The sequence below is a fragment of the Delphinus delphis genome, chromosome 17, assembly GCF_949987515.2.
Source record: "Delphinus delphis chromosome 17, mDelDel1.2, whole genome shotgun sequence".
Taxonomy (NCBI): Eukaryota; Metazoa; Chordata; class Mammalia; order Artiodactyla; family Delphinidae; genus Delphinus; species Delphinus delphis.
The window spans coordinates 78,169,359-78,195,809 of NC_082699.1; the positions used below are offsets into that span (position 1 = coordinate 78,169,359).

At 65.4% G+C, this 26,451-nt stretch overlaps 1 protein-coding gene across 2 annotated transcripts in view; it reads left to right on the forward strand.

Annotated features, from left to right (window-relative positions):
• Positions 1 to 26,451, forward strand: part of PTP4A3 (protein tyrosine phosphatase 4A3) — a 34,019-nt gene that overhangs the window by 2,131 nt on the left and 5,437 nt on the right. The window contains exons 1-2 of one of the 2 annotated variants that reach the window (XM_060035321.1): positions 22,112 to 22,207; positions 24,845 to 25,777. In XM_060035321.1, coding sequence (XP_059891304.1) covers positions 25,673 to 25,777 — 105 coding nt within the window. In that variant the 5' untranslated portion in view covers positions 22,112 to 22,207; positions 24,845 to 25,672. Of the gene's footprint in view, positions 1 to 22,111; positions 22,208 to 24,844; positions 25,778 to 26,451 lie in introns of those variants that run through there. The other variant, XM_060035320.1, reaches the window with a different exon arrangement.

Below are 26,451 nucleotides of genomic sequence, written 5' to 3' on the forward strand. Positions count from 1 at the left end.
GCTGGGTGCCTGCTGGGTGCCGGGCCCCTCCCCCATCCTGGTCTGTCCCCCAGCAACTGGGGTCATTGTCTACCTGTCCTGCAGCGAGAGGCCAAAGTTCAGTGAGGCTCCTCACTTCCCGAGGTCACGGGGGCTCTGGGCAGTGACGGCTCAGGGAGGAGGCCCCTCTGTCCCACCCCGCCTCTGGCCCAGTGCCCCGAGTCCCCCGGGCGGGCTGGGAATTGTTCCTGTTGGGACTCTGGAAGGCCGCCCAGGTCAGGGGTGTGTGGAAGCCCCAGCCAGGCCCAGTTCCCGCCACAGTGACCGTTCTGCTGCCTGGGGTCTGTCCCCTCCTCCGCCCAGGCCTCAGTTGGGAGTGTGTGTCCTCTGCGAGCCGTCGCAAGGCAGGTGGTTTTTTGTTTTTTGGTTTTTTTTAATATTTGTTTATTTATTTGGCTGTGCTGGGTCTTAGCTGTGGCATGCAGGATCTTCGTTGCTGCGTCCAGGATCTTTTAGTTGCGGCATGCAGGCTCTTAGTTGCGGCATGCGGGATCTAGTTCCCCCACCAGCGATTGAACCCGGGCCCCCTGCATTGGGAGCGTGGAGTCTTAACTGCTGGACCACCCGTGAAGTCCCTGGTGTGTACATTTGGATGTGAGGACCTAAGCCTCAGTGCCCGAGGGTCTCAGAGGGCAAGGTGGTGGCTTGAGCCTTGTGGAGACCAGTGTTCTCATCTCTAGAAGGTGACGATCCCCCAGGATGGCTGGAGTGGGGTTCCGCTGTCCTCGGCCATCACTGCCAGAAGGGAGTTGAGGAGAAACTGGTCCGGCAATGAGACCTGAGCCCCGCGCGGCTCCTCCCGCTGCCCCAGCTTCTCAGGCCTCTGTGCCACGAATGCCCTCTATCCTGGATATTCCCGGCCGCCACCTTTATTGTGCACCTACTGTGTGCCTGGCCAGAGCCTGGCTGAGTCCTGGATGGGTCCGGGGTGGGTGTCACCACCCTGGGTCTCCACTCTGCACCAGCAAATGAGGGGCTGGATCAGACCCAAGGCTGTCAATGGGGGAGGTGCTCCCAGATGCTTGGTGCTTTCTGAGGTGCGCCCACACGTCCCCCAGGAGATTCTGATGCCCCCGGGAAGGAAGCACCCATGGCTGATGTGGGCAGATGGAAGGTTGGGAGCCGCAGACTGTCGTGCCGCGGTTCTGTTTCCTGACTCAGATTCTGAGGGAAGGGGCGGCAGGAGCCATGGAGTGTTCTAGAGCAGGGTGGAGGGGTGGTCTCTGGTGCGTGGCTGGGGGCTGATGTGCTGGAAGAGGACACAGCCAGGACGTCCGTGGGTGCCGCTGTGGGTCTCCCCAGATCCCGGCCTGGCTGCCCAGAGCCCCCTTAGGCAATGAAAGGCCATTAGCCGTCTGCCTTTGGGCCAGCTTTTCTCCTCTGGGGTCTCAGTTTCCCCTTCTGCAGAAGGGGGGCTCTGACCTGCTGTCACCAGCTCCTCCTTCCCCCCAGTCCCTCCTGGGAGCTGCAGGAGCCCGTTCCCATGGCCTCACTCGCCACAAAGACCCCGAAGCAAGGGCTGGCCCAGCTGGAGGAGGCGGGCGGGCAGGCAGCCCTGCCCTGTCCCCTTCCCATGGGAGTGGTGCTCCCGGCCCCTCTCCTGGCCCCGGGGCCCCCCTTGTGACTCAGGCTTCCTGGAAGAGGCGCGGGAGAGCGACGAGGATTCCCCGCCACCCCACCCAGAGTTCCCGCAGCGACCGCCTGTGTGTCCCGTCACCGCCCCACCGCTACCTATGGTGGGCTCCACGTGCTGTCTGCTCTGTGCCTGCCCCCAGCGGGCGCCCCTTCCTGCTACTTCCGCTGGCACCCTCCGGGCATCGTCTGTTGATGCTGGGACAGGCCCCTCCTCCTCCTTTGCCTGGACCAGGCCCTGCCAAGCCAAACATTTCCTCCCCTTTCATCTCCCCATGGACTCAGCGCTGGGCCCTCTCCTGGCCTTCACTCCTCTCTGGCTGGCTGCCCAGCGGCCCATCTGCTGGGAATTGCCATGCGGAGCTCAGGGGGTGCCCGGGGGTGCCCGGGGCTCCCCATGGTGACTTCGCAGTCCCCTCCGCATAGCCCTAGGGAGCCCAGAGCCGTGGCCCCAGCTCTGCCAGGCCTCTCTGGGTGACCCTGGGCTGGCCCCTGCTCTTACTGGGCCTCAGTTTTCTCGTCTAGAGAATGGAGAGCTTGGAGCAGACCTTGGGCCCCACAGCAGACTGGGTGGGGGGTCAGGACAAAGCTGGTAGTTTTGGCGGTTAAGCCCAAGCCACCTGGGCCAGGCGACCTGCTTGCAGCCCTGCGTCTGCCCATTGTGACCGGCCCGGCAGACTTGCCGTTTACAGTCTCTGAAGCCTGCAACCTCGGGAAGGGCCGTCCGTGGGTGTCTCAGTTCCCCTGTCTGTCAAGTTGTGCTCTTGGGCCAGACCCTGTGCAGGGAGTGGGCAGAGAGGGCCTGGGGCCCTGCTGTGACGGTACCTCCTGGGCGCAGGAACTCACGTTGGGGCCGGGGACCATCCAAACAGTGCTCCGTGTTGCTCAGTACAGATTCAGTGATGACAGTCAGACAGCCCCGGAAATTCACAGCTGCTCTGGGCTCTGGGCTGCGGGGCACATGCTGGATCTCACGGGGACAGGCTGCCCACGTGCAGCCTGATGTATCTCACTTGAAATTTCCCTCACCGCTGACTGTGGGCCTCTCTCCTAATGGCGCTTGGGGGCCCGGGGCCCGGGTCTGGATGGACCCTGTTTATGAATCAGTACCCTCGTGACAGCCGCTCCTAAACAGGGCCCTGCCTCCCTCTCGCCCCCATCACCACCAGCTTGGCCGCTGTGTAGCGGGGCTGGGGAGGCAGCCTACTGGCTTGGCCTGGCTCCTGCCTTCCTGTGCCCCTTGAGGGGCCGCCAGGCCTGCACTGGCCCCTGCGGGGGATGGGAGAGGGCGGAGGAAGGTGGTCCTGACCCCGGGAGGGATCGTGGGTGAACAGGACCTGCAGGAGACGACTGTCACCTTCCTGGAGCGTGTGTCCCCAAGATTTTGCGGTCGTGTTGGAGCAGGAAGTCAAGGTAGCCTTCTGAGAGGAGGTGGTGTCTGGCTGGGGCTTGAAGGATGTGGGCATCACAGGAGCTGGCGGGAGGGGCTCCAGGAAGGGAGAGCTGGGCGGAGGCAGCTCCGGGGAGCTCGGGGCCTGAGTTAAGAGCACCCCTCAGGGGCGCTGGCGTGGTCTCACTCTAGGCCGGAGTGGAGCTGGTCCAGGGCACGGCATTCATCCTCATGGCCAGCTGTGCGGCAGTGGCTGTCACTGCCCCATCTCCCAGGCCACGTACCCTGCCCAGGGTGGCAGGCGTGTCTGGCTGGTGCCCCTTGAGTCGGGGCTATGCGGTCCTTGTAGAACGGCCTGGAGCCAGACTGTCGTCCCCTCGTTTACAGATGAGGGGCCTTCAGGTGTGTGTGGGACCGGGGTGGAGTGGACCTCACCCCAGTACAGCCACCGGCTCATCTGGCCCGGGAGACCCTCCCCTCTCTGGCCTCAGCTTTCCCTGTTTCTCACACGGGGCTGGGAGGACCTGCCTGCACGGTGGGTGGCAGTCTGATAAGGAGGGGGCACCTGGTGAGCGGGAGGCCCTGCTTCTGGCCTGGCGTTAACGTGCCGGTCCGTGCCTCGGTTTCCCCCTCTGTAAATGGAGGTGTGCACCCCTTTCGTGGGCATGTTGGGAGGTGTAAAAGGGGGCACCGCGCGGTGAGCAGAAGGTGGTCTGCTGAGGGTGCAGCCCTTCCCTGCTCCTGTTCCATCCTCCGTGGCCTCGAGGGCTGGGCCGTTCCCACGGTCGCCGGGCAGCCGCAGGAAGCCATCTGGAGGCCTTGTTTACCCCTCCTCCCAGCTTCCCTGGCAGGAAGTCACCGGAAGGGCCGTCCCGAGGGGCCCCCAGGCCTGTGAGGACAGCCAGAGGCTGGGGGTCCCGGGGTGGAGCGTAGGGGGCAGGGAACGTGGAGGACAGGGCCAGGCAGAGCCCGCTGGGCGTGTGGGCTGGAGTGTAGATTGAACCATTCATCAAGGGTGTCCGTCTGTCCGTCCACCTCGTCAGCTGCCCCTGCCCCCCACAGGCCCCCGATGAGGCCCAGCATGGCCACAGCCCACGAAGTCACGGTCTGCAGACAGCAGTGAGGCCACCGCAGCCTCGGCCCTGGGTGGACTGTGTGACATCAGGGGAGGTGTGGGGTCCAGGGAGCCGGGGGAGGAGCCCCAGCCCCCGGGGAGGGGTCAGAGGAAGCTGAGGGTCAAGGAGGAGGCGTCTAGGGGAAGGGCTGGGGGGAGAGCGCTGCAGGTGGAAGGGGGCAGCCTCTGGGGCGTTGGAGGTGGGCGGGGTCTGGGGGCGTGGATGGTGACGGTAGGGGTCATCATGCCCCACAGACCTCTTTCTCTCCTCCCCTCCCCCAGCCCTCCCGCCCCTCCCCCAGGACCCCCACGAGACCCCCAGATCAGCCTGCAGGTCTCGGCGTGGTTGGAGCAGGGTCAGGGCCTGGGCTTCCGCCCCTCGGGACGTGCCCAGCTGCCCCGGCATTTGCTGCAGCCCCGATGCCCACTGACTGGCCTGCGTGTGGCCAGCCAGGCCTGGGGACTGTTCCCACAGACACTGCCAGCTGGGCCTGCCCAGCGCTAGGAGGGACGCTGACCCCTCAGGGCCTCACGTCCTGTCTACTTGGCTGCCTTGTGCCTGCCTGGGCCTCCTGTCTTCAGAAGGAGCCTGGTGGGCTCAGGGGTCAGACAGCCCTGCCCAGCCAGCCCTGGGGAGGCCAAGGAGCGCCCCACCTTGGTTTCCTCCCCTCCGTCCCCCTCCCCCTTCTCCCCTCCCCCTCCTCCTCCCTCCCCTTCCCCCTCCTCCCCACCCCTCCCCCTCCCCCCTCCTCCCCTCCCCCTCCCCCTCCTCCCTCCCCTCCCTCCCCCTCCTCCCCTTCCCTCCCCCTCCCCCTCCTCCCTCCCCTCCCTCCCCTCCTCCCTCCCCTCCCTCCCCTCCCTCCCCCTCCTCCCTCCCCTCCCTCCCCCTCCCCCCTCCCCCCCTCCTCCCCCCCTCCCTTTGGAAGGCTCTGGCGCAGGTTCTTATGGGCAAAGCCTCCCAGAGAGTGTGCTGGGGTTTCGGGGCCAGGGTGAGTTTACGGTACCCCACCCCGGGGAAGTGAGTGTGAGAACCAGGGCTTCGGGCGGATCCGAGATTCAGGAGCATGCTGCCGGGAGGCGTGTCCACCGGCCAGTCCTGGGTGAGACTGGATGGTCCAGGGGCATCCATGGGCCGAGGACAGACACCCGTGAGCCTGTCCCGGGAGGGTCAGTGACCTTCCCAAGCCTGCTGCTTGTGCTGCTTGCAGTGACCCAGCCTCACCCGCCGTGGGTTGTGGGGGATCGGCTGCCTCCTGGTGGTAGAGGGCAGCTGACCCCAGGTCTGAGAAGTGTCGGCCTCGCTCTGCTGCCTTGTAATGAAATGCTAAGTCCAGCGAAATGTGGAAGCAGAGGGAAGGGTGCTCTCTTAGGAGACGCTGGCTGTGTGCGTGAGCGGGAGTGGGGGAGGCAGCAGGAGGCTGAGGCTGGGCTCCCTGGCGCTTGCTGGGATGCTGCTGAAATGGGAGAAGCCTTGGGGGGTGTTAGGGGAGCCCTGCGCCGAGAGCCCAGAATCTGGGGAGGCTGGGGAGGAGACTGGCCGAGGGATGGTGGCTAGCCTCAGCCCTCAGACCATTTCTTCCTGGGCGCTGCGTGCTTCGTTGATGGTACGTGACAAGACAGTGCTCTCCACGCCCCTCCCCTTCTGCCAGGGCGTCTGGGTGGAAAGTCGGTTGAGATGGGAGCTTCTCAGTGCGTCGGGAGTCCAGCCGGGGCAGGGGCTCCTCGGCAGCCCAGGGCCTCTCTTCTTCTCTTGCTGCTGCTGGGCTGTGGTCTGGGGGCACCTGGCCCTCAGGGTCACCACCTGGCTGCCATGGCCAGATTGGCCGTCTTGCTAGGAACTGAGCTTTTCTTCCGGAGAGCTCCTTTGGACCTAGAGCATAGCCAGGGCATTCAGGAGGTGCTCAGTAAGTGTTTGTGGTCTGGCGAGCCGGCCTCCAAGGAGGTGGGGTCTGGACAGGCACAGGAGAGCCAGGAGGGAGTCCTGGGTAGGTGGCGCCCATAGGCAAAGGCCTGGTGGCTGTGTGGGATGGTGCAGGGCAGAGAGCTGGCGGAGGGCACAGTACGTGCAAAGGGCCGGAGGCAGGATCCCAGAGGCAAGTTTCAGGAACAGCAGGACGGCAGGTGAGGCTGGAGCCGAGGAAGGGAGTGGGGGGAGGAGGTCGGGGGGCAGGGCCTTCTTTCAGGCCTAAGGACAAGCACAGGCTTTCCTTCTTTGCCATGTGGGTGCCATGGGAGGGTTTCAGCTGAGGAGGACAGGATGGACTCAGCTGTCACCACGTAGGGAGTGGGGGGCAGGGTTGGGGGGACCTGCGATGCCAGCGGGGGCCTGGTTCTGGGCCGATGCTCCTCAGGTTCCTGGTCACCCCAGGTGGCTCCAGGCTTCTGGGCCCAGGTGTTGCTGTCTCACCACCCATGGCAGCCGTCTTGCCCCCCGCTGAGGATTGTGGGAAGTTCCCACTTCCCTACCTTGAGCCTGATTCTGTGACACGCCTGGATTTGGGACTCTGAGGACCGGTGCCCCGCAAGCCCGCCTGCCCTGGGGACCAGCTCCCTGTGGTTCCCCTGAAGGCTGGGTCACCTTTCTGCTCCCTGCCCTTTCCTGCCTTGTGGCCTTTGCTCAGGCCGTGCCCTCCACCCAGACACCTACCCCATTCACCCAGTTGGATCTTTTAAGGCAAAAGGGGGGCGGCGTGTCCTTCTGTGACTACTGGGTGCCGTCCAGCAGGCCGCCTGGGCAATGCAGCTCTCGAGGGGATGTCCGTACCTGCTTCTGATTGAGTGGGGCCTGGATTCGGGGGGGTCGCATGAATGTGCGGTTTTGTCTGGTGGAGGAGGTTGCCTCCCTGGGGCCCCATTGAACACCGCTGGTCTCTTCTCCCCTCTCGCATTTTAGTGCTCAGAATCCGCGGGCTGAAAGCACTCAGTGCCGTGAATTCTCTGAGCCAGCGTTGCCCCCCGCCAGCTCCATCACAGATGATTGACTAGACCTCAGACTCGTGCTCACTTTACGTGTGATAGTTGTGTTTTTAACTTCTAAAAAGGCTTTGACAAACCTTTCCCATCCTTGAAGGCCAGCAGTGTCCCGCCTGGAACCCTGGAGGGCCCCTCCCCCTCTGTCTGGCTGCTGGGGCCTCTGTCCCTTCCAGACATGCCCAGTGCCCTCGGCAGCCTGGTGCAGCCCTGACGGGCTGGGAAGGGGCTGACCAGGTGCCCCCAGGTGTGGACCTGGATCCTCTCTGCCCACCCCACCCTGTGTCACCTGGATCCCCCTGTCCAGCATCGCTCCCCTGGTACGTGCTGCAGCTCAGTCCCTGTGGGTGAAATAAAAACAGACCTGGAAACGACCCAAACGTCCGTCCGCTGAAGAGCAGGTAACGCAAGTGCGGTCTCTCCACACAGCGGACTAGCGGTCAGCGTCCTGATCTACCCTACAGCACGGGTGACGCTGGGAAGGATTATCCTGAAGGGCGCCGGACGCAAAGACCACACAGTGGTGACTCCATTTGTGGAAAGTGTCCAGGACAGGCAAATCCACAGAGACAGAGAGCAGGTTCCCGGTGGCCAGGGGCTGGGCTGGGGGTTGGGGAGTGACTGCTAACAGTTGTGGGTTTCTTTAGGGGGCGATGGAAGTGTTCTGGAATTGGTGGTGGTGATGATTACACGACACTGTGAATGTACTAAAAAAACACCGAAGTGCACACTTTGAAATAGCAAAATGGCGAACGTCACGTTAGGTGAATTTTATCTCCAGTAAAAAAAAATGTCAACGGCCCCCCTGCCCCACACAGCCTGGCTTGAGCAGGCTCACAGTCAGTCTGCAAAATAGGGTGTAACCCAGCTCTGTCCCAGGGTTCGAGCAGGCAGGGGCCTGGTTCGCTTGCAAGAGAAAGTGAAGCAGCCCCTGTTCGCTGCTTGGGACGTGGGGTGCTCCGCGGGTGTGGGAGGACAGGTGGGCCATCCTTCCTCCCTGGCCTGAGTTTTGCTGAGTGAATGGAGGAGTGAGGCTTAGGGGCAGGTAGACGTCTGTGTGCAAAGTCCCCGCCCTCCCCTGCCCCGTGACCCTCATCACCCTTATGCGTGGGGCCTGTGTTCTTCTTTGTCTGGGATCTGTCTCCGGTCTCTCCCCTGCTTCAATCCCCTGAGCCCGGGCAGCAGGGTGCACCTGGGGGTGCGGGCACAGAGCAGCCCCTGCCCTGCTCTGCACCCCAGGTCCGTGCCCTGTGCGGAGCTCACAGAATCACCGAGGGGTCAGATGAAGCCAAGAGGGCGCCCGCTTGGTCGCCTCTGAAGTGTGCCCCGCAACCCGTTCTGTCCCTGCATACGTTTCTTTTTATGTTGGCCTTGCTGGGCCTGGCGAGTAGGGCTGCCGGGCCTGTGCACCCACCTGGCTATGGGCATTTTTTTTTTTTTTTCAATTGAAGTATAATTGATTTACGGTGTTAATTTCTGCTGTGCAGCAAAGTGATTCATGTATGTATACGTGCGTGTGTATATACACGCAGACATTGCTTTTCATGTTCTTTTCCATTACGGCTTATCACAGGATGTTGACAGCAGTTCCCTGTGCTCTGCAGCAGGACCTTGTTGTTCGGCTCTGGGCGTTTCTGCCCAGTCTGAAGGTGCAGCCAGGGGCCTCCTGGTCCCCGAGGGGCTGACCCGCGCCTGCCCCCCGGAGTCCTGGCCCAGCTCTGCTGGAGGAGGCCTGCGAGCTGCTGTGTCCTGACCGTGGGAATGGCCCGCGTGATGCTGCCAGGTGGAGCCTTTCCTGTGCCCTGGGGGCCACCCTCAGGCCAGCTCATCCAGCCCTCAGCCCGCAGCCCCTCCCGGGAGGCTGTCGTGCTGTGCTGTGCAGCCCAGGGAGAGGCGCTGAGGTTGGCGCCCGGGCAGGGAGGGGTGGAGGGGCTGGCGCAGGTCTGCCCTCTGGCCCGCAGCAATGCCCAGAGCCTCCCAGGGAGCCAGGGCCAGTGCAGACCCCAGGCTGGAAGGCGCCTCAGCCCCTCACAAAGCTCAGGCCCGGGAGAGGAGGGGTTTCCCTCGGCTCATCCAGTCTGATGGTTCCCTGCTTCCTCCCCTGGGAGCTGGGCAGGTGCTTAAGGCGGGTGGTGTAGGCAGCCCGGGTCCTGATGCCCAGCTCCCCAGGACGCGCTGTGCCCGGCCCTCTGCTGCCTTCTGTCTGGGAAGGCAGCTCTGCTGGCATTGGCGGGGCTGCTGAGGGGGCGGCAGGGGCCGTGGGGAGGGTGGCATGGCTGGGCGCTTGGCGGGCACTGGGCTCCCTGTGGCTGGGCCCTTCCCACTGCCCGCTTGGGCTGGGCATCCAGCCTCGGCCGTTCTCAGGGCAGGGGATGCCTGCATCCAGGAGCTAATCCTGCCACCCTCAGGTCATTGTCGCCACGGCATGGCCAAGGTGGGGACACAGGGGAAGCAGGGAGGGGTGTGGTCTGCCCCCACCCCTGCTGTGACGTTCACACAGTGACCACCAGCATGGCCCGCCTGCAACACTCCTCACAGCCGGGAGCCTTCATGGTCCCTCTTCACAGATGGCACCCAGGCTCAGAGAGATGGTCCCAGACACACAGGCGAGCAGGAGTCGGGGGGCCAGGCCAGGAGGCTCTCCGACCCTCACAGCTGGGAGGCTGGGGCCCAGGGTGCCCTAGCCTGGCGTTGCCCAAGTAGGGTTCTGTGAGGTGCCTCATTGCTAGGGCCTGGCTTCAAAAACATTCTGGAGGGACTTCCCTGGCGGTCCAGTGGTTAGGGCTCCGCGCTTCCACTGCAGAGGGCATGGGTTCGAGCCCTGGTCAGGGAACTAAGATCCCACCTGCTGTGTGGTGCAGCCCAAAAAACCCCCCGCATTCTGGAAACGCGCCGCCGGCTGCCCTTCAGGTCTTCAGGTCCCCGTGTCTGTAGGGACAGCCTGCGGGCAAGAGGTCCCCTTGAGTGTCCCAAGGAACCCACTGGGACAACCATGAACCTGAACGTGGACCCTCCTGGGGGTCCCAGAGTCCTGTCAGAGCCCCCGTGGGTGTCCAGCACGGTGGGAACATTCGGGGGACGCAGGCAAGGCCGCTTGGGAGGGGAGGGTCCTTCTAGACCCGGGAGAAGAGCCAACGGCAGCTCCGCGAAGGATGAGCTTCCAGCGAACCTGTTTTACTGATGAGCAAACTGAGGCACAGGGAAGTTGAGGGGTGTGCCCGGCGTCACATGGCTGGCAGGGGGGAGCCAGGATGGGAGCCAGGCCAGGCTCCCGAGCTCGTGATCTGCTGGGAAGGGCAGACTCTGTGGGCAGGGACAGCTTGAACGAGGCTGTGGGGCAGAAGCCTGGGCCTGGGGTGACAAGAGGGGACTGTCCCCTCCCCCTCGGCCCCCAGAGAACCTGCCTGGCCCGGCGGTGTGAGTGGGGCTGCACCTCAGGGTCTTCTGCTGTCTCTGGGCCTCATTGGCCCAGAGGCCAGAGGTTCCCATGGGCCACATGGTCATTGGTGCCCACAAAGTTATGGGGGTGGTGGTGACCCACATGGGGCAGGAGGAGCCCCAGGCTGGAGGCTGTGTGTGGTAGGGTGCAGTGCTGGCATCTCCGGGGGTGTGGCCCGGCAGGGCAGGGGGTGCCCGTGTGGGCACGGGGGGTCCCTGCCACGGTCAAAGCCTCCTGCGGCCCTGTGCGCTTAGGGTCAGAGCCAGTGGAGAGCGGAGAGCAGAGCCCCTGCTTGTTTCAGGGGTCGGATGTGGTTCTCTGTCCGGCCAAGGGCCCAGCACAGAGCTTGGTGGCCGAGAAGGCCCTTAACTGCCAGTGGGACCCACGTGACCCTGACACACTAATGGTGCCGATGGGCTTTTTTTTTTTTTTTTTTCGGTACGCGGGCCTCTCACTGCTGTGGCCTCTCCCGTCGCGGAGCACAGGCTCTGGACACGCAGGCTCAGCGGCCATGACTCACGGGCCCAGCCGCTCCGCGGCATGTGGGATCTTCCCGGACCGGAGCACGAACCTGTGTCCCCTGCATCGGCAGGCGGACTCTCAACCACTGCACCACTAGGGAAGCCCCCAATGGGCTTTTTGGAAGGGAGCCAGCTCAGAGAGAACAGGCAGCAGCGTGGGGTCCCCCAGCAGACCCTCGGCCACAGGTAGAGACCCCGCGTCCTGGGGCTGGGGCCTGCCTCGACCGCCCCTCTTGCGCCGGCTCTTTGGGGCGCTGGGGGGCTGCGTCTTGCTGCCAGGCTGGCCCAGAAATAGCTGTGACCTTCCGCGCCCAGCTTGGCAGCGTCTGGGGCCGAGAGGCCTACGTGCGCCCGGCTGAGTCCTTGCAGGGCGGTGGGGCTGGTTATTTTGGACGTGGCCTGCCGAGGCCAGGTCAGAGCTCTTTCCCGCGGCTCCTGCAGGCCCCTCTGACGTGCATCCACCAGGGCCTTGGCCAGCGGCCCCGGCCACCTCTGTGATCTCGTGCCCCCTTCCTGCCCGCCTGACCATCAGTGGCCCTGTGCTCTGGGCGCAGCAGGGGAGGGGGGCCCCGGGGACTGGTGCAGGCGCCGGGTGATAGGGCCGCCTCCTGGAGCCCTGACATCTGTGGGAGGCTGGGCCTCAGTTTCCCTCCAGGGGCTGTTTGAAGGAGAATGTACACAGAAAGTGCCCCCCCTGGGCTGGCTGGGAATCCTGGCTTGGGGCCTCAGGCAAGTCACTGATTGCGTGGTCTGAGCCTTGGTTTCCTCATCCGTAGAATGGGGCGGTGGGTGTCTTCCAGTGCGGCTTTGGGGATGGATGTGGGGAGCGGCCTGTGATGAGGGCACGGCGCAGAGCCATTGCACGGAGGGGTCCTTGGGCCTTCTCCCACTTCAGGGGGCTGGACGCTGGGCCCAGGGACGGGACCTACATGGGAGGTAAGAGGAGGGCTGAGCTGGGCGGTGGCTGCGTGTGTCTTGAGGCTGCTGGGTGGCCCGTGGGCCTGGCTTCAGCTGGGCTGCAGCCTCCTCTCTTGTGACCTGGGCAGACTGTGCTTCTCTCCTGCTCTGGCCAGGCTCCTGGGCATGGTGGTGAGCAGAAGTGGCCACCACATCCTGATGCTGCAAGGTCCACTCGCTCCTGGGGCCCACAAGCTCCCCGGGCACCGTGCTAACAGGGTCCAGCCGTGGAGGACAGGCCAGTTCTGCTTCCCACCTCCCTGGTGGGTGCAGAGTGTTTGGGTGGGCACAGGGGACTGGCTGCCCTGTCTGGGGGCAGAACCTCCCCGCCGAGGGTGCTGGGGTGGGAGCCGACCCTGCTCCCCGTTGGGATTGGGGTGCCCAGGAGCGGCGGGCAGGGGCCGCATCACTTGCGGGGTGCTGGCTGCGGCTCACAGCCCTTCTCCTCCTCTGTCCCTCCCCGCCCTCGGGGAGCCGTCCCCGCCCCGGCCAGGGGTCCCAAGGAGTTAGCCATAGCCACTCCTCCGTGAAGAGGGCTTTGGGGCCGTGGCCCAGTTTGATCAGGCTTCATTCTGCAAGGTGGGCTTCACTGGAACCTGCGTGTGCACCCCACCTGCTGCCCTGCAGGCCACGTGAAAACTCCGTGGGCCCCTACGGGGTACAGTTCTGTTTTCTTATCTTTCAACGGGCCTGTTACTCCTGCTTTGCGCTGGTGACTCAGAAGGCCCAGAGAGGTGAGGCGATGGGCCCAGGGCACACAGCAGCCGGGGAGGACTTTCTCAGCCGCCGTGGGCATCCCAGTGCTCCTTGCGGGCCTTGTCCCCTTGCCAGCTCTCCAGCTGATCCTGGTGGGTGAAGATTTGGTGGGCAGCCTCCTCCCGGCCAGTGAGAAGGCCTGTTAGGCCACACGGACCCTCTGTGAGGGCCCCGGCAGCCACCGCCCCCTGTTCTCTGAGGCCCCAGCCCGGGAGCCCGGTTTAAGCCCGGGGTTCCCTCTGCCTGTTGAGGGTCCCGTGTATGCGCTCGTGGAACAAGCGGGGTTGGGGCTCTGCCTGGGGAGCACTTAGCTCTCGGGGAGGCCAGGATCGGGGGCCTCCTCTGGGCCTCCTGGGGGCCTTCACTTGAGCAGGGGGGCCTGGGGGTGCGAGCGCCTCACAGGGGCCATTAGCTTCAAGTGGATCTGTGAAACTCCATGCCCTGCTGGGACGCCACGCCCGTTCTGGACACCGGCCTTTAGGGGCCTCGGAGACGGGGCGGCATGGGGCCAGGAGTTGGTACCAGCCCCACGGGGCCCAGGAGGAACGCGCCGGGGACTGTGGGCGCCGGTCCAAGTCCGAGGGCGGGGCAGGTCAGAGCTCTGCTCCCCCTGGCTAGAATCCCAACCCAGCGCCCCACACTGCAGAGTGATGGGCTCTGCATCTCAGACAACCAGACCCCTGGGACTGGGGGCTCTACAAGCAGGGAGCCGGGGGCGCCGCAGGGCCTACAGAACACTGCTCCCAACTGCCCGGGTCAGCCCAGCTGCGCGTGTGAATACAGATGCCAGGGCCCCGAAGGGGGTGGTGAGGCCTGGGCCTCAGAAAGGTGGGCAACCCGTCTCTGTGTTGAGGTCCCTGGTATTGTGAGGCTGGAGGGCTGGGTGGCTGGGGAGGGCTTTGGGGACTGGCCGAGGCACCGGGTAGCCATGACAGGCTGAGCCTGGGTGATGGGCCCTTAGGAGGGGCCTCCGTCTGGGGGTGGCAGCCGGTGGGAACCAGTGGGGACCTGTGGATGTGGCAGGACGTGGGGAGGTTATGGGGTAGCCGTCTGGGTGGCATGGGGTGGAGGCCCCTCCTACAGCTAGGAAATGCCCCCATTGCTCACCTGGCAGGGAGCAGGCATAGCGTGGACTTCTTGGTGGCCTCCCTCTGCCCCCTAGAAGTACAGCCCTGGGGGCTGGGTGGGCCTGAGATACCCCCCCCCATGGGCTCCACCCCTCCTGATGTCACCGTGACTGAGGCAGCATCCTGGTGGGGGAGGGGCACGTGACCCTGATCTGGGAAGCAGGAACAGCCCCTCCCCCATGGTGGGGTTCCCACTTCCTCAGTGCTTTTGTAGGGCTGAGGATCCCAGGCCTGGGCCGGGTGGGCTAACTCGCTTCTTCGCTGGCTTCCTTGCGGAGGAAACAGGAGGAATTGAGCGCCGGGCTCAGTGGGGCTCTGGGCAAACCTGGCTGCCCCCCTGAGCAGGCTGGGGAGGGCACCAGGGGGCTGCTTAGGTTGAGGGCGGGCTGCAGAGGGCGGGGCTGTTTCTCTGGGGGTGGATGGGGGTGCGGTGGGCTCCCCATCCCCGCGAGGGAAGGGCCCTGGACCCCCTTTCCAGCCCACAGCAGGCAGTGCGGAGACGCGCCAGAGACCCGGGAAGCCTCCAGGCTGTCGCTCCGGTCCCCCACCCTCCCAGCTGCAGGGCCTGGGCTCTGGTGCCTCTGACCCCTCCCCGCTATCTCTGAGCTGGCCCCGCCTGCCCCTGCTGCCCCCGTCAGCTCTGGCTGCCAGCAGTTACAGGGCCCTGGGGACTGTCCTGCCCCCTGTGGGCCCCAGAGCCCGGCCCAGCAGGGGAGGGGGGCTCTCCTGCCCTCTTCCCGGGACCAGGGTGCCCGCCGTGACCACAGACTTGTGCCCCAGCCCCCCTGCTCAGCTGCCGGGGCTGCCCTGGGAGACGGGATCCTTCCGGGGCTGCCCCTGCCTGAGCCCCCGCCTCCCGGGCAGGCGGGTGGTTCCAGGGCCTTTGACGTGGGGAGGGCGGGAGGCCCGGAGGCTGGGAGGGAGGCCAGGCCAGGGATAAAGCTGGGCTGGGGGCCGGCCTCTGCGGACTCCAGGACTGAGGACGGAGGGTGAGTGTCCGCGGGCTCGTGGCAGGCTCGGGTGGGGTGGGGACCGGGAAGTGGGCAGACCCCAAGAGAGGGCGGGGCCTGGGGGTCCCCAGGCTTTCCTGTTCATGCTCGCAGCTCAGCTGGGAGCCTCAGTGGTTTCCTCCGTCAAATGGGGCGAGGGGTCCTTTTCCTTCCAGAGCCCAGACTGGCCCACGTGGGAATGTACACCCTCCTCCCAGGCTCTGTGACGTTGTGCAGCCCGGGCCTCCGAGTTCTGGTGCCCTGTGCCTCGGGGTACAGGGGGAGGGTGACCAGCGGTCCTGGTCACACGGTCAGAGGTGGGACGGGGTCACAGTGCAGAGAAGGGACTCAGGCCCCGCCGGGGTCCAGCCTGGTTCTTCTGCCCCTTGGGTAGTGACCAAGCCTCCTCTGCACCCGTGTCCTCGTGTTAAACGAGGGTCATGATGCAGTGACCACACGGGTGATCACGTATCATCACGTTGGGGAGTGAAAGGAGGAGGTGCTGTGAATAACCACTCCTCGCCAGCTGGCGTGAAGGGAGCCGGGGCCACCTGGCCAGCAGGTGCCCTTGGAGGTGCTGCGGGGGCTGGAGAGGGCCCAGCCCCCAGGCAGTCTGTGGTTCGTGTGGCCATCAAAGCAGATTCGGAGTTTGAACCTCACAGCGACCTGTCGGCCGCGTTAAGTCCCCTCGTACAAAATGAATCCGTGGAGCTTCCAGGGACGCAGAAGCCCGGCCGACGAACAGAGGACTCACCATCTGTTTGACCCTAACAGTCTTTAGGCTGTGTCAGAAAGCAGGTTCTCGACAGGTGGTAACTGCCGCCATTAATATTTATTGTTAATAAGTGGTAGCCTAGATTGTCATCCATTGTTGTCTTGGGTTTTAATAACCCCCTGAGGGGGTTGGAAGTATCCCGCTTTCTAGGTCGAAGCAAGAGGCGCTGGGCTCTGAGCTGAGGGCCGGGAGCCTGGTGGCGGATGCTTGTGGCTGGGCCTCCTGGCATCCGTTCCCGCTGCTCTGAAGGCCTTGTCTGTATTAACACTCCCCCGGGCCCCGGGCTCTGAATGGATGACGTTTGCATTGATTCATTGGGGGGAAGAGAAGGAACCCTGGGCTTCGAACCGGAAAACCGGGTTTCGGTGGCTCCGCTCCGCCTCTCTGTCTGGCTTCCGTGTGGAACGGGGCTCATAAGTCTTTGGCCTCTGATGGGGGTGTGTGTAGCAGTGAAGGTGACGGAGACAGCGGGGGTGGAAGGGGTCCTGCGCTGGCGCGCAGTGCTAGACGGGGCACGCTGTTCTCGCGGAGCTCACGGGGAGTCTGATGTGTCCCCGCTCGGGGGCCCCTGCCGTGGGTGTGGGTCCTGAGTCTCTGCCCAGAAGCCCCCTCCTCAGAGAGGCCTCCACGTCTACCCCCTTACCCCCCAGTCAATGTCCTTTCTGTCGACCTCAATCCACCGCCTGGTTGTGTGTCCCCCCACCGCCCCCCACCCTGCCCTGAGGGTAGGGTCGTGAGGGTTCACTTACCCCTGACCCCCAGTGCCCACACGGATGCTGGGTGGGTACACATAGGAATGAAAACCCAGGCCTGGAGGGCACCGAGGGCTTCCTGGAGGAGGAGGGCACCTTCACCCGGTCTTGTGGGTGAGGAGTGTCTGGGGGCATTTTGGGTCCCAGAAAGAAAAGGGAGATTGGAGGCATGAATCCTATAGCGCCCTCCTTCCCTCCCCCTACTGAGGGTAGAGGGGCGGGGCTGAAAATTCAGCACTTAGTTTCCTCGGCTATAGGGAGCCATAGATGCTGTGTGGCCAGCAGCAGGGTGGGCGCCACCATACCATCTCCAGCCCCAGGCCAGGCCTCGCTGTGGCGACCACTCACTGGGGGTGGGGGTGGGGGTGGGGGAATGACATGGGGCCTTGACCCCGGGTCTAGTCTGGGGCTGGAGACCTCATCAAACCTGTGTTGAGCCTTCCTCTGAGATAAGAACACACGTGTCTCTTGCTACCCACCCTGGTGGGGAGGGTGGGCCAGCTGGTTGGATGGAGGTGGAAGAGAGAGAAGGGAGGGGTGGGGGGCTGGAGGTCCCTGCGATTCCCCTCCCCTGATGGGGGGCAGGGTGGGCGGGCCTCCTTTGAGGACAGCTCTGTGTCCCGAGTTTGGGTCTCAGGTGGGGTCCTGAGCTGCCTGGGGGTGCTGGGGTGGAAGGGGCATAGCAGCACGGGGGAGGGACCCGGGGAGGCAAGGCCCTGACATGGGGGACGGGGTCAAGGGCTCTGCGTCCAGCCTTGGAGGAGGCGGAGGCGGGTGGCCATGCTGAGACTGGAGGAGGGGGCAGCGTCTGCGCTCCGGGGTGAGGGTACCGCAGGCAGTGCTGACGGCCGGGCTGTGGTGGTGCTCCGTGCCAGCCCTTGTCAGGCAGTTGCGGTCGTTTCCCTCTTTGCAGATGAGGAAACTGAGAAACAGAGAGTAACCGCGGAGGTCACCTGGTCAGTAAAGATTCTTGGAGGAGATGGTGTTTGATCTGGAGCTGGGGGAGGGGTGCTGCAGGGGAACCCGGCGTGGTCCCAGGGAAAGAGGCTTGCGGTCAAGTGCCTGGAATTCCATGGGGGCGATGCTCCCCCTGCAGGAGCCAGGGGAGGGGAGGCTGGGCCGCTGGCAGGTGTGGCCCAGGTGGGACCTGGGTAGCCCAGCGACAGGTGGCGCTGCGAAAATGCTCCGTTCTAACCCTGTGAGTGACAGCGCGGGAAGCTGAGGCACAGGGTGGAGGGAGGTCTCTGCGAGGAACCCAAGGGGCTTGGCTCCAGGGGCGAGGTGACCCCTGGCTCAGTAATGCTGCCTGCATGGGGGGCACCTCCACCCCCTCCTGGGGCAGCCGCAGTGTTGTAATTAGCCGGCCCGCGCATGCCCGTGGGAGGTGGCTTCTCAGGGTGGGGGTGGGTGGAGGGCGGTCAGCAGTCCCGTTTGGGGGTGGGCCGGCGTTATGCCTGTTCCGGTGACCTCTTCCCCTGTGTCCCCCAAGCTTAGCCCAGCACCCGGCACTGGAAGATGCTCAATGAACATTCGTAAGTTGGATGAATGAATGAATGAACGAACGGATGCTGGCTCCTCTGTCCCCCTTGGAGGGAGTCCTGAGCTCTGGGCCGGGAGCAGGGGAGGCCGCAGGGAGGACCCCGGTGGCAGAATGGGCCCAGAGCCAGTGCTGAGGCCTGGGTAGGGGGGAGTGTGGGAGGGGGGCGTCTTGGGCAGTGATGGGTGCACAGTGGAGCTTCAAGCAGAGGCAGCCCCAGGGGTGCAGTCCCCCATGTACCTGGACACCTGCGTGAGCTGCGGCCAGTGTGTCCCCGTGTGATGTCACAGGCGGCCTGGCCAGCAGTAGCCACACCTTCCAAGCCATCTGTGACCCCAGCTGTAAGCCCCCGGCAGGAAGCTGGGTCTGGGAGGGAGGGGTGCTGTCTCTGACACCCAGGCGGGGGACCTCCCCCCAGCGGGGTGGAGGAAGGGGCACCTGCAGGGCACCTGGCAGTCCTGCTTTCCCTGTTGCACCTCAGTTTCCTCGTCTGAGCGGCTGCATGGTGGCCACAGAGGCCCCGTTTTCCAGCCGTCAGTGCCTGTCCCTTTGTCCCCTCGACACCCCAGCAAGGCAAGGCTTGTCATACCTTTTGGTGAGGAGCCGGGGCTCCGAGGGGCAGGTGGTCACAGACAGCTTTGGGTTCAACCCCAGACCCACGAGCCCAGAGCTCTGCAGGCAGATCGGCCCTTGTCCTCCTGTCACTCCTCTGCTCAGCCCCCCTCCTCTGGCCCTACTCCTTTCCTCTCGTGCCAGGTCCCTTCAGGGGAGTGTCCAGGCCCAGCAGGGTGTGGCCAGGCCAGCTGAGGCCAAGGCGGGGAGGCCCAAGCCCTCGCCAGGACTGGGGCAAGGGCAGCCTGCAGAGTGGTAGCAGGCAGCCTTCACCACGTCGGTGCCGGCCAGGTGGGTACCATCGAGGCCGGGGATGCTTAGCGTGGGCCTGGCGGGCTTGGCATGCCCATGGGGTTCAGGAGACCCAGGGTGCCTGATGGCAGCCAGGGTGGAGCACAGCGGCCTTGGCCACACTCACGACTGACCACGGAGGGGCAGTTCTGGCTCCTGGGTCTGCACTGGAGCTGCGGCCGGCCCGGTCAGTGCTGGCGGCTGATGGCACGTGCGGGCGGGCCACTTGGGTTGGCAAGTGGGTACCACGCCCCACGAGGCACCATCAAAGCCACGGTGTGGTGAGGGCGGCCCATGCAGCGCCCAAGGGCAGTGGTGGAGCTCCAGGGAGTGTGTTCACAGCCCTCTTGCCCATCTCCAGATCCCGGAGGGTAGAGCAGGTGCCTTCCCCGGGTGGAAACTCAAGCCTGCTCCCAACAGCTCTGCTTCCAGGTCACGGCCTGGGCGCCCCATGACCGGCTTGGAGCGGGCCCCATCGGAAGGTGTCTTCCCTTCCTGGCAGTGTCACCATTTATACAGGAGGCCTCAAGCCCCAGAGAGAGCAAGCATTGGCCCCAGGTTACACAGGGAGTCAGGGCAGCTGGTCAAGCCCTGATGATGAGGTTCCAGACACGAGGAGCATGCCTGTTCCCCTCGCCGGCCAGCTCCTCCAGGAAGCCTTCCCTGACCACCTGATCCTCCAGTTCTGCCCTTCACAGTGCCTGCTGTGCTGGCTTGTTCGGCCCCAAAACTTTCCTGCCGCTGGTCCCCATCCCAGCAGGGGGCACTGAGGAGGCCCTGGAGGGAGGGATTCATAACTCGGGGAGCTGCCCGAGGGTGGAAGGTGCTGCCCAGGAGCAGTGAGCACCCTGTCACCGGAGGTGTGCAGGCTGGCGACCAGATGGCGTAGTGACCTTTGAGTTTCCTCTGGACTTCAGGGGCTCGGATCCTGTGATGGGTTCTGGATGGCTCCCGGATCTGGACCTCTGCCCAGAACGTTGGGTCACTTGTTCCTTCCACAACAAGTGGGGAGCCCTCCTGGTGCCAGGCCCTGTGCTGGAGGTGGGTGGAGTGGACAGCCTCTGAACCCCTCCTCCTTCAGGACACACCTACCCTGGGGCCAGGACTCTCTGCTCCGAAGGGCGTGTGGCTGCAGGGAGGCGGGGTGGGTGGGAGAGGAGGCGGTGGAGCTTGGTCAGTGATAGGGCTGGACCCTCGGTGCCACGGGTCCAGAGGCAGGAGGGTTCTGGCAAGGTTTCTTGGGGGATCAGCATGGACTCGGCCTGTGGGGTCTCCCCTCCCGGCCCCCGAGCAGCCTGTGGACTTGGGCTCATCTGGGAGGGTTCCAGGAACGGCTCCTGCCTTGATAAAAATAGACTTCTCTGAAGGGCTTGGGACGGTGCCAGCTGCAGCAGGTGCCCCAGGCGAGGGTGGACAGGTTTGCAGCCTCGGCAGCACGGTGGGCTCTGGGTCCTGGGTGCAGTGTCACAGAGCTCGGTGGGACCTCTCACCTTGCACGGACGAGGATGCAGTGTGGGGCGGCAGAAGCAGCTTGCCCGGGGCTCCTCTCTCCCAGAGGGCCAGGGTCAGGATGAGCAGGGTCTCTGGGGCCCAGCAAAACAGTCCAGCTTTGGTTCTTCTGTTTCCTTGGGCAAAGCCCCTCGAACCCTCTGAGCTGCTGTTTTATTAATACAGTGTGGCCGACGTGTCTTGTTCATGGGATGCAGTGTCCAGCATGGTGTCTGAGGGGACAGACTCTCAGAAAGTGGTCCAGGTGGGAGAGTGGTGGGGCCCTGAGCTCCCACAGCTGGTCTTTAGGAAGAGGCTGCTGGAAGTGGGGACCTAAGAGCACTGGACTGGGAGTTCTGGCCCGAGCCCACCTTGGTTCCGGGTGGAGGAGCCCTTGCTGTGAGCCGGTGGGCAGGCCACCTGGCTAGGCTGGGAGGGGCTCCGGCGGGCCTTCCTGCCCCGTACACAGCTGTCCTATCCTCACCTCCTCTGCCTGCTTGCCCGGCTGAGGGTGGGAAGAGTGCGGGTCCCGGCATAGCTGACACTCTCTGGGTATGTGTGTGGGGAGAGCCTGGGAGGGGGCCGTGCTCTGGGCTGGGCCCCTGGCCAGTTCCTCCCACCCCGCCCCTGCGGTGCTGACCGATGATTGCAGGGGCCAGGCTGGCTGTCTGGGAGCTGGGCTCAGAGCCGGGTTCCCAGCGAGGCAAGGCCTCTGGGGACCCTGTGTGCTGGGGGCTCTCCCCACCCTGCTCCACCCCCTTCCGAGGGCCTCTGCCGGGGCCGGGGCAGGTACAGGGTTGACTGAGGCGCCAGGCTGCACTCTCGGGGCTCACAGGCTGGGGAGCATTCGTGTTCCTGACATGGTGCTTCCAGGAGGTGAAGCCAGGACCCTGCTGGGCGGGGCAGGCCCAGACCCAGGGAGGGCTTCCCATCACAGAGGGCCTCCTGGGGAGGGGGCGTCTGCACTGAGCATTGGAGGATGAGCCGGGATGTGGAGACCGCTCCCTGTGTGTCCGGGTGCTTCGGTTTCCTCACCTGCCTACGCGGGGGGGGGGGCGGGGGGGCGGGGTGCCAGCGCCCGCCCAGGGATGTGGTGAGGATTCAGTGAGGGACAGCAGCGTCTGGCAGGAGCTGCCAGGGCCACGAAGGGGGCACACAGTGGAGGGGTCCCCGGGTCTGAGGCTGGAGCAGGAGGGCTTCAGGGCCAGACCAGGTGGTGGGCCACCATCCTGTGGGTGTCACCCTCGGGAACCCACCTGGGCCACAGGCACCCTCCTTCCCATTTGCAACGTAGGGAGCTCGCCCTCTGGGCCTTGGCCTGTGCTGCGGTCCCGCCAGGAGCCTGGCTCCATGCTGAGCTCCTCACGACCTGGCGCCGCCCCCTCTCCGCAGAGCGAATCCTTCCTTGGAGAAGGAAGGCCATGGGGAGCCCCAGAGGGTTCAGGAGGGCGCCGAGCCCGGCGGGAGGAAGGCGGGGTGCGCGAGCAGCGCCTCCGCCCTTGCGTTTCCCTTTCCTCCGCGGCGTTTCCTCTCCCGGCTCGGCCCTCCGCCGCCCCTTTGTTTGCCCCTGCGCGGGGCCGGGTCGTGGTTATATTTAGGCGGCAGGTGTGGGAGCCACTACAAGCCGGGTCGCTCGCCGGTCACCGGCCACGCCGCCCACGTGATGCCTGGGCGCTATAAATAGCCCCCCGGCAGCCTGGCCGCGGAGCATCCGTGGGGAGGCCGGCGCGCCCCGCGCACTGGGTCTCACCCACCGCGTCCTGGCCCTGCCCGGCCTCGCGCGAATGGAGGCGGTGGAGGCGGGACGCCTGCGCGCCGGTGAGCCGGGGCGCGCTAGGGCGGGGGCCCTGCCGGGAGGACCCCAGCCCCGCCCCGGGGAGGGGGCCGTATCCCTCGGAACCAGCCTCCCCTGCCCGTCTTCCCCCCCCCCCCCCCCCCCCCCCGCCCCCTCGCCCTGCTGCTCGAACACCGCGGGACAGGATGCCTGCGCCCAGGGCGCCAGCCCACTGGTCCCAGCCCCGCCCACGGTGCTCCCATAACCCCCCCTCTCCTTAGCTCTCCTGGGACCCCACTGAGCCGTGGTCCTCCAGCCTCCCCCCAAGATCATACAGGGTCCGGGGTGCAGAGAGGCTGGCGCTCTCTGAAGCCCTCTGCAAGCTCCAGCTTCTCAACCAGCTGTGCCACCGCGAGTGAGCCTCCTGGACTTGCGATTGAGAACGCCTGCGGGGAGCACTTCCCGGGGCCTGGCTTGGTCAGGGCCCAGAGAAGGCCCTCCAGCTCTCCCTGGCTGGTTTATTCATCTGCAAACAGGGGCCAGGATGGGGCCTCCCCTAACGGGCCTGGAAATAGCAGAGGGCTCAGAGCCGGCCCGGGTGGAGGCCGCTGGGGTCCCAGCCCAGCAGTGACGTGGGGCCGGTGGTAGGAAGGCCAGAGGGAGGGGCCTTGGGCTCCCAGAAGGGCTCCCGCATCATGGTGGGTGGCGGCCAGGAGCAGTGGCTGGTGGACTTGGGTCAGCCCTGCCTGGGGGCCTGCTCAGTGACCTCACCGAGGGGGTGTGGTTAGGAGGGAGGGCCCCTCCCTGGGGGGAGGCCGCAGGCCTGGTTGAGCCGCAGGCCTGGCTGCCTGGGGCAGGAAAGGGGGCTTTCACTGCTTTGCTCTCACCTGGGGGTGTGGGCCCTAGACATGGAGGAGACAAGTGGGGTGTGTGGCTAGAGCCCGACCCGGCCTGGGCAGTGGTCTTGGTTCAGCCTCGGCCCAGACCCTGACCCCGTTCTAGCTAGGGCCGGGCCCCCGACCCCTGCGGACGGGTGACCCTTGAGGCTCACGTGGGCAGCAGTGTGGTGTGGCTCTGGGCCCTCAGCTCTGAGGGCCGTCCAGGGACACTGGCAGAAGAGCCAGGCCATGTGCCCTTGCCCCCGGGGTCTCCCCAGGTGTCCAGCAGCTATGCGCGGTGAGGTGGCGGGTCAGGCCCTTGGAGAGGCCTGTAGTCCTGTGGCTTCCTGGTAAACACGCACGCACACAGGAACAGCCCGCGGCCCAGGAGGGGCAGGTGTTTGTGTGCTGCTCAGGGCGCCCGCGGCTGGCTCCTTCCTTGCCTGTACTGGGAGCGAAGCTCGCTCTGGGGGGGTGCGGGATCCCTTCTCCCTGTCTTTTGCCCCCTCCCCGGGGATGCCCGCATAACCCTCCTAGACAAGGCACGGAGCAGAGTGTGAGCCTGGGAGCGGCGCTGGAGGCCCTCCACCGCGTCTGGGTCCCAGCTGCGGGCCCTGTCTGCACCCAGGTTGAGGTTCCAGGGGCCCAGCCGGCCTGGTGGGTAGCTGGGGAACGGGGTGCTGGGCGGGGCAGAGGTAAGAGTTGTCTGCCGCGGGGGATGGAGGACCTGCCGGGTGAGCAGGTGGGATTGGGCCAAGCCCCGTGGCCAGGGGCGTCTGCTGACCACTGGATTGTGCCGGAGGGACCTTGACAGCATCTCGTTTGGCCCCTCACTGTACAGATGGGGAAACTGAGGCCAGTGATGTGCCCAAGTCCTCCCAGCCCGTCTGTGCGGGAGTGAGGCTGGCTGGGTGCTCCTGCTGAGGCCCCTGGCCCTGGCCCTTTGGGGCCTAGAGAGTGAGAGACAGGCATGAGGTGCTTGACGGCCGTCTCTGTGGCCCAGCAGCATCCCTCCTTGAGGCGCTGTCACAGCGGGACCCCGCTCCTGGCCACCTGCACTGTTACCATCTTGGCAAGCACCTGGTGGCCGATCCTGGCCATTTGGCCCCTGTGGTCTGTCCCCGCTTCTCCGAGCTGCTGGAGGGCAGAGCCGCTTGTTTACCTCCGGTGCGTGGCCAGCCCTGTGGGCGAGTGGTGGACGGTGGCCCAGGGCAGAGGCTGACCAGAGCCGGAGGTTTCCCTGGGGAGCCCTTGAGAGATGCGTAAGGTGGTGCATGGCTGTGAGTGAGGCTGCCACACCCTCAGCCCACTGTGCTCTGGCGCCTGGGCCTCTGCACCTGAGCCCCTTTCCCGGAGGACCGGCTGGCCCAGAGCAGTGTGGGCTTGGAAATGCCACAGAGGCTGGCGTTCTGCAGAGGAGGGGGTGACTGTCCCGGGGCGGGGGTGGACATCCTGGGGTGCCCGGGCTCAGGGGATGGGGGCTGGGCCTCTGTTACCACAGACTGCCCTGAAATCCGTGTGTCGGGGTTCAGCACGCTCCCGGGGGAGGGGTGTGTCCCTCCCTCTGTCCCTCTCTGCCCTGTCCTGGTGGCTGTCCTGTCACCTCAGGGCCCTGGGTCAGCCCTAGCAGGAGCCGTCCTTCCTTGTGCTCCCAGATGGGGAAACCAAGGCCCAGGGAGGGTGGCTCGCTCGGCGCGGCCTTGTAGCAGGGCCCGGGAGAAGCACTGGCTGGGACCCCTCCTGGGAGGTGGGGCGCCCGGGGACCCCTTCCCTTTTCATTTCTTCTTCTCCCCTCCTCCCCAGACGCTGCCTGCCGCTGACCAGCCTGGGATTTATGGAGAGAGCCTCAGAGGGCCACTCTGAGCGCCGCTGCGGCCAGCATTGCTGCCGCGCCTGCTGCTGAGACCCCACGCCTCCGGCCCTCACCATTGCCCTCGCCCGCCCACGGCCCCCGCCGCCCGGCCCGGGGCCGGCTCTGCCGCCTGAGCCCCCTGCCCCCTTCCAGGACTCGCCGTACCCCGATGGGGTAACGTGACGGAGGCCCCGTGTCACAGCCGCCTGCTCCCACCCCAAGGCCGCCCCGTTGGTTCAGTTCGAGTTCATTCTTCCTTTGGTCCTTGGGGGTTTGGGGCCTTTGAGTGAAGGCGGCCGTCGACCTGTCCACGGATGCAGACGGGGCGTCCCCAGCGACAGGACAGCGCTGGCCACGGCCGCAGCGGCCAGACTCACTTTGGGCTTTTTAAAGATTTCTTTGCTGACTGTTTTTGGTTGTCGTTATTTTTGCTTTTGCCCCCTTGTAATTATCCAGCTCCGAGAGACAGGAGCTTGGACTGGTTCGTTTTACTTCCGGGGGCTCTTTCGTTCCTTTCGTTTTTTAAAGATTTGGGTTTTCTTTTTTAATTATCCACCCGTTAATCCGGGCAGCATCCTCCCCCCTCCCAAGTATTTGCACAATATTTGTGCGCGGTGTTGGGGGGCAGGTTTTTAAAGAAGCATTTTCTCTCTCTTGGACAAGCACAGGGATCTCGTTCTCCTTGGGTTCTGGGGGGCTGCTGGGGCCTTCTCCCACCCGCGTCCCCGACCCTGCCTGCAGCCCCGTCCCGGGCGCCGCCCCGCCTTCGGGGTGCAGCCATGGCGCGGATGAACCGGCCGGCCCCCGTGGAGGTCAGCTACAAGAACATGCGCTTCCTCATCACGCACAACCCCACCAACGCCACCCTCAGCAGCTTCATCGCGGTGAGTGTCCAGCACGCCCGGCCGCGCGGCCGGGGGCCTCCCGAGGGCCGCAGGGTGAGACGCAAAGCTGTCGGCCCAGGGACTGCGCGTGGGAGCGGAGCTGCCAGCCTGGTTACAGGGTCCCCGGGGGGCACCCGAGGGTGTCCTTCCCGCAGAGCTGGTGTGAGGACTGCGGGGGTATCCGCTGGGCCCAATGGGGCCTGCAGGGTGGGCAGCGGGAGTGCACGCTGCACGAACAGAGGCAGGTTCCGAGGCAGGAGGAGAAACGGGCCTCGCCTCCTCGGGACGTCACCTGTGGCCGGCGCAGTCCCGAGCCTTTGCTGGCCGTTTGGCCTCTGTGCGGAGGCTGAGCGAAGGAGGAGGGAAGGTCCCCCACGTGAGGACTGGCTGCTTCAACAGCCTGGACACAGGTGGTCGCAGGGCACGAAGGCCAGCTGCACGGCCAGCCCAGGCCACAGGAAGCCCACCTGTGGGGGAGTGGTGGGTGGGGAGTGGCGGTGGGGGAGTCCTTGGGTTGGAACAGGCCGGCTGCGGGCTTCAGGCCACAGATATCTGTGTGAGGAGGGGCTGGGCGGGAGTCTGAGGTGGCCCCGGGAGAGAGTGACCGCCGGACCCTGGGAGCCAGCAGGTTGAGGTGTGCGCTGCTCGTGGCCGCAGCAGATGGGGCCAGGTGT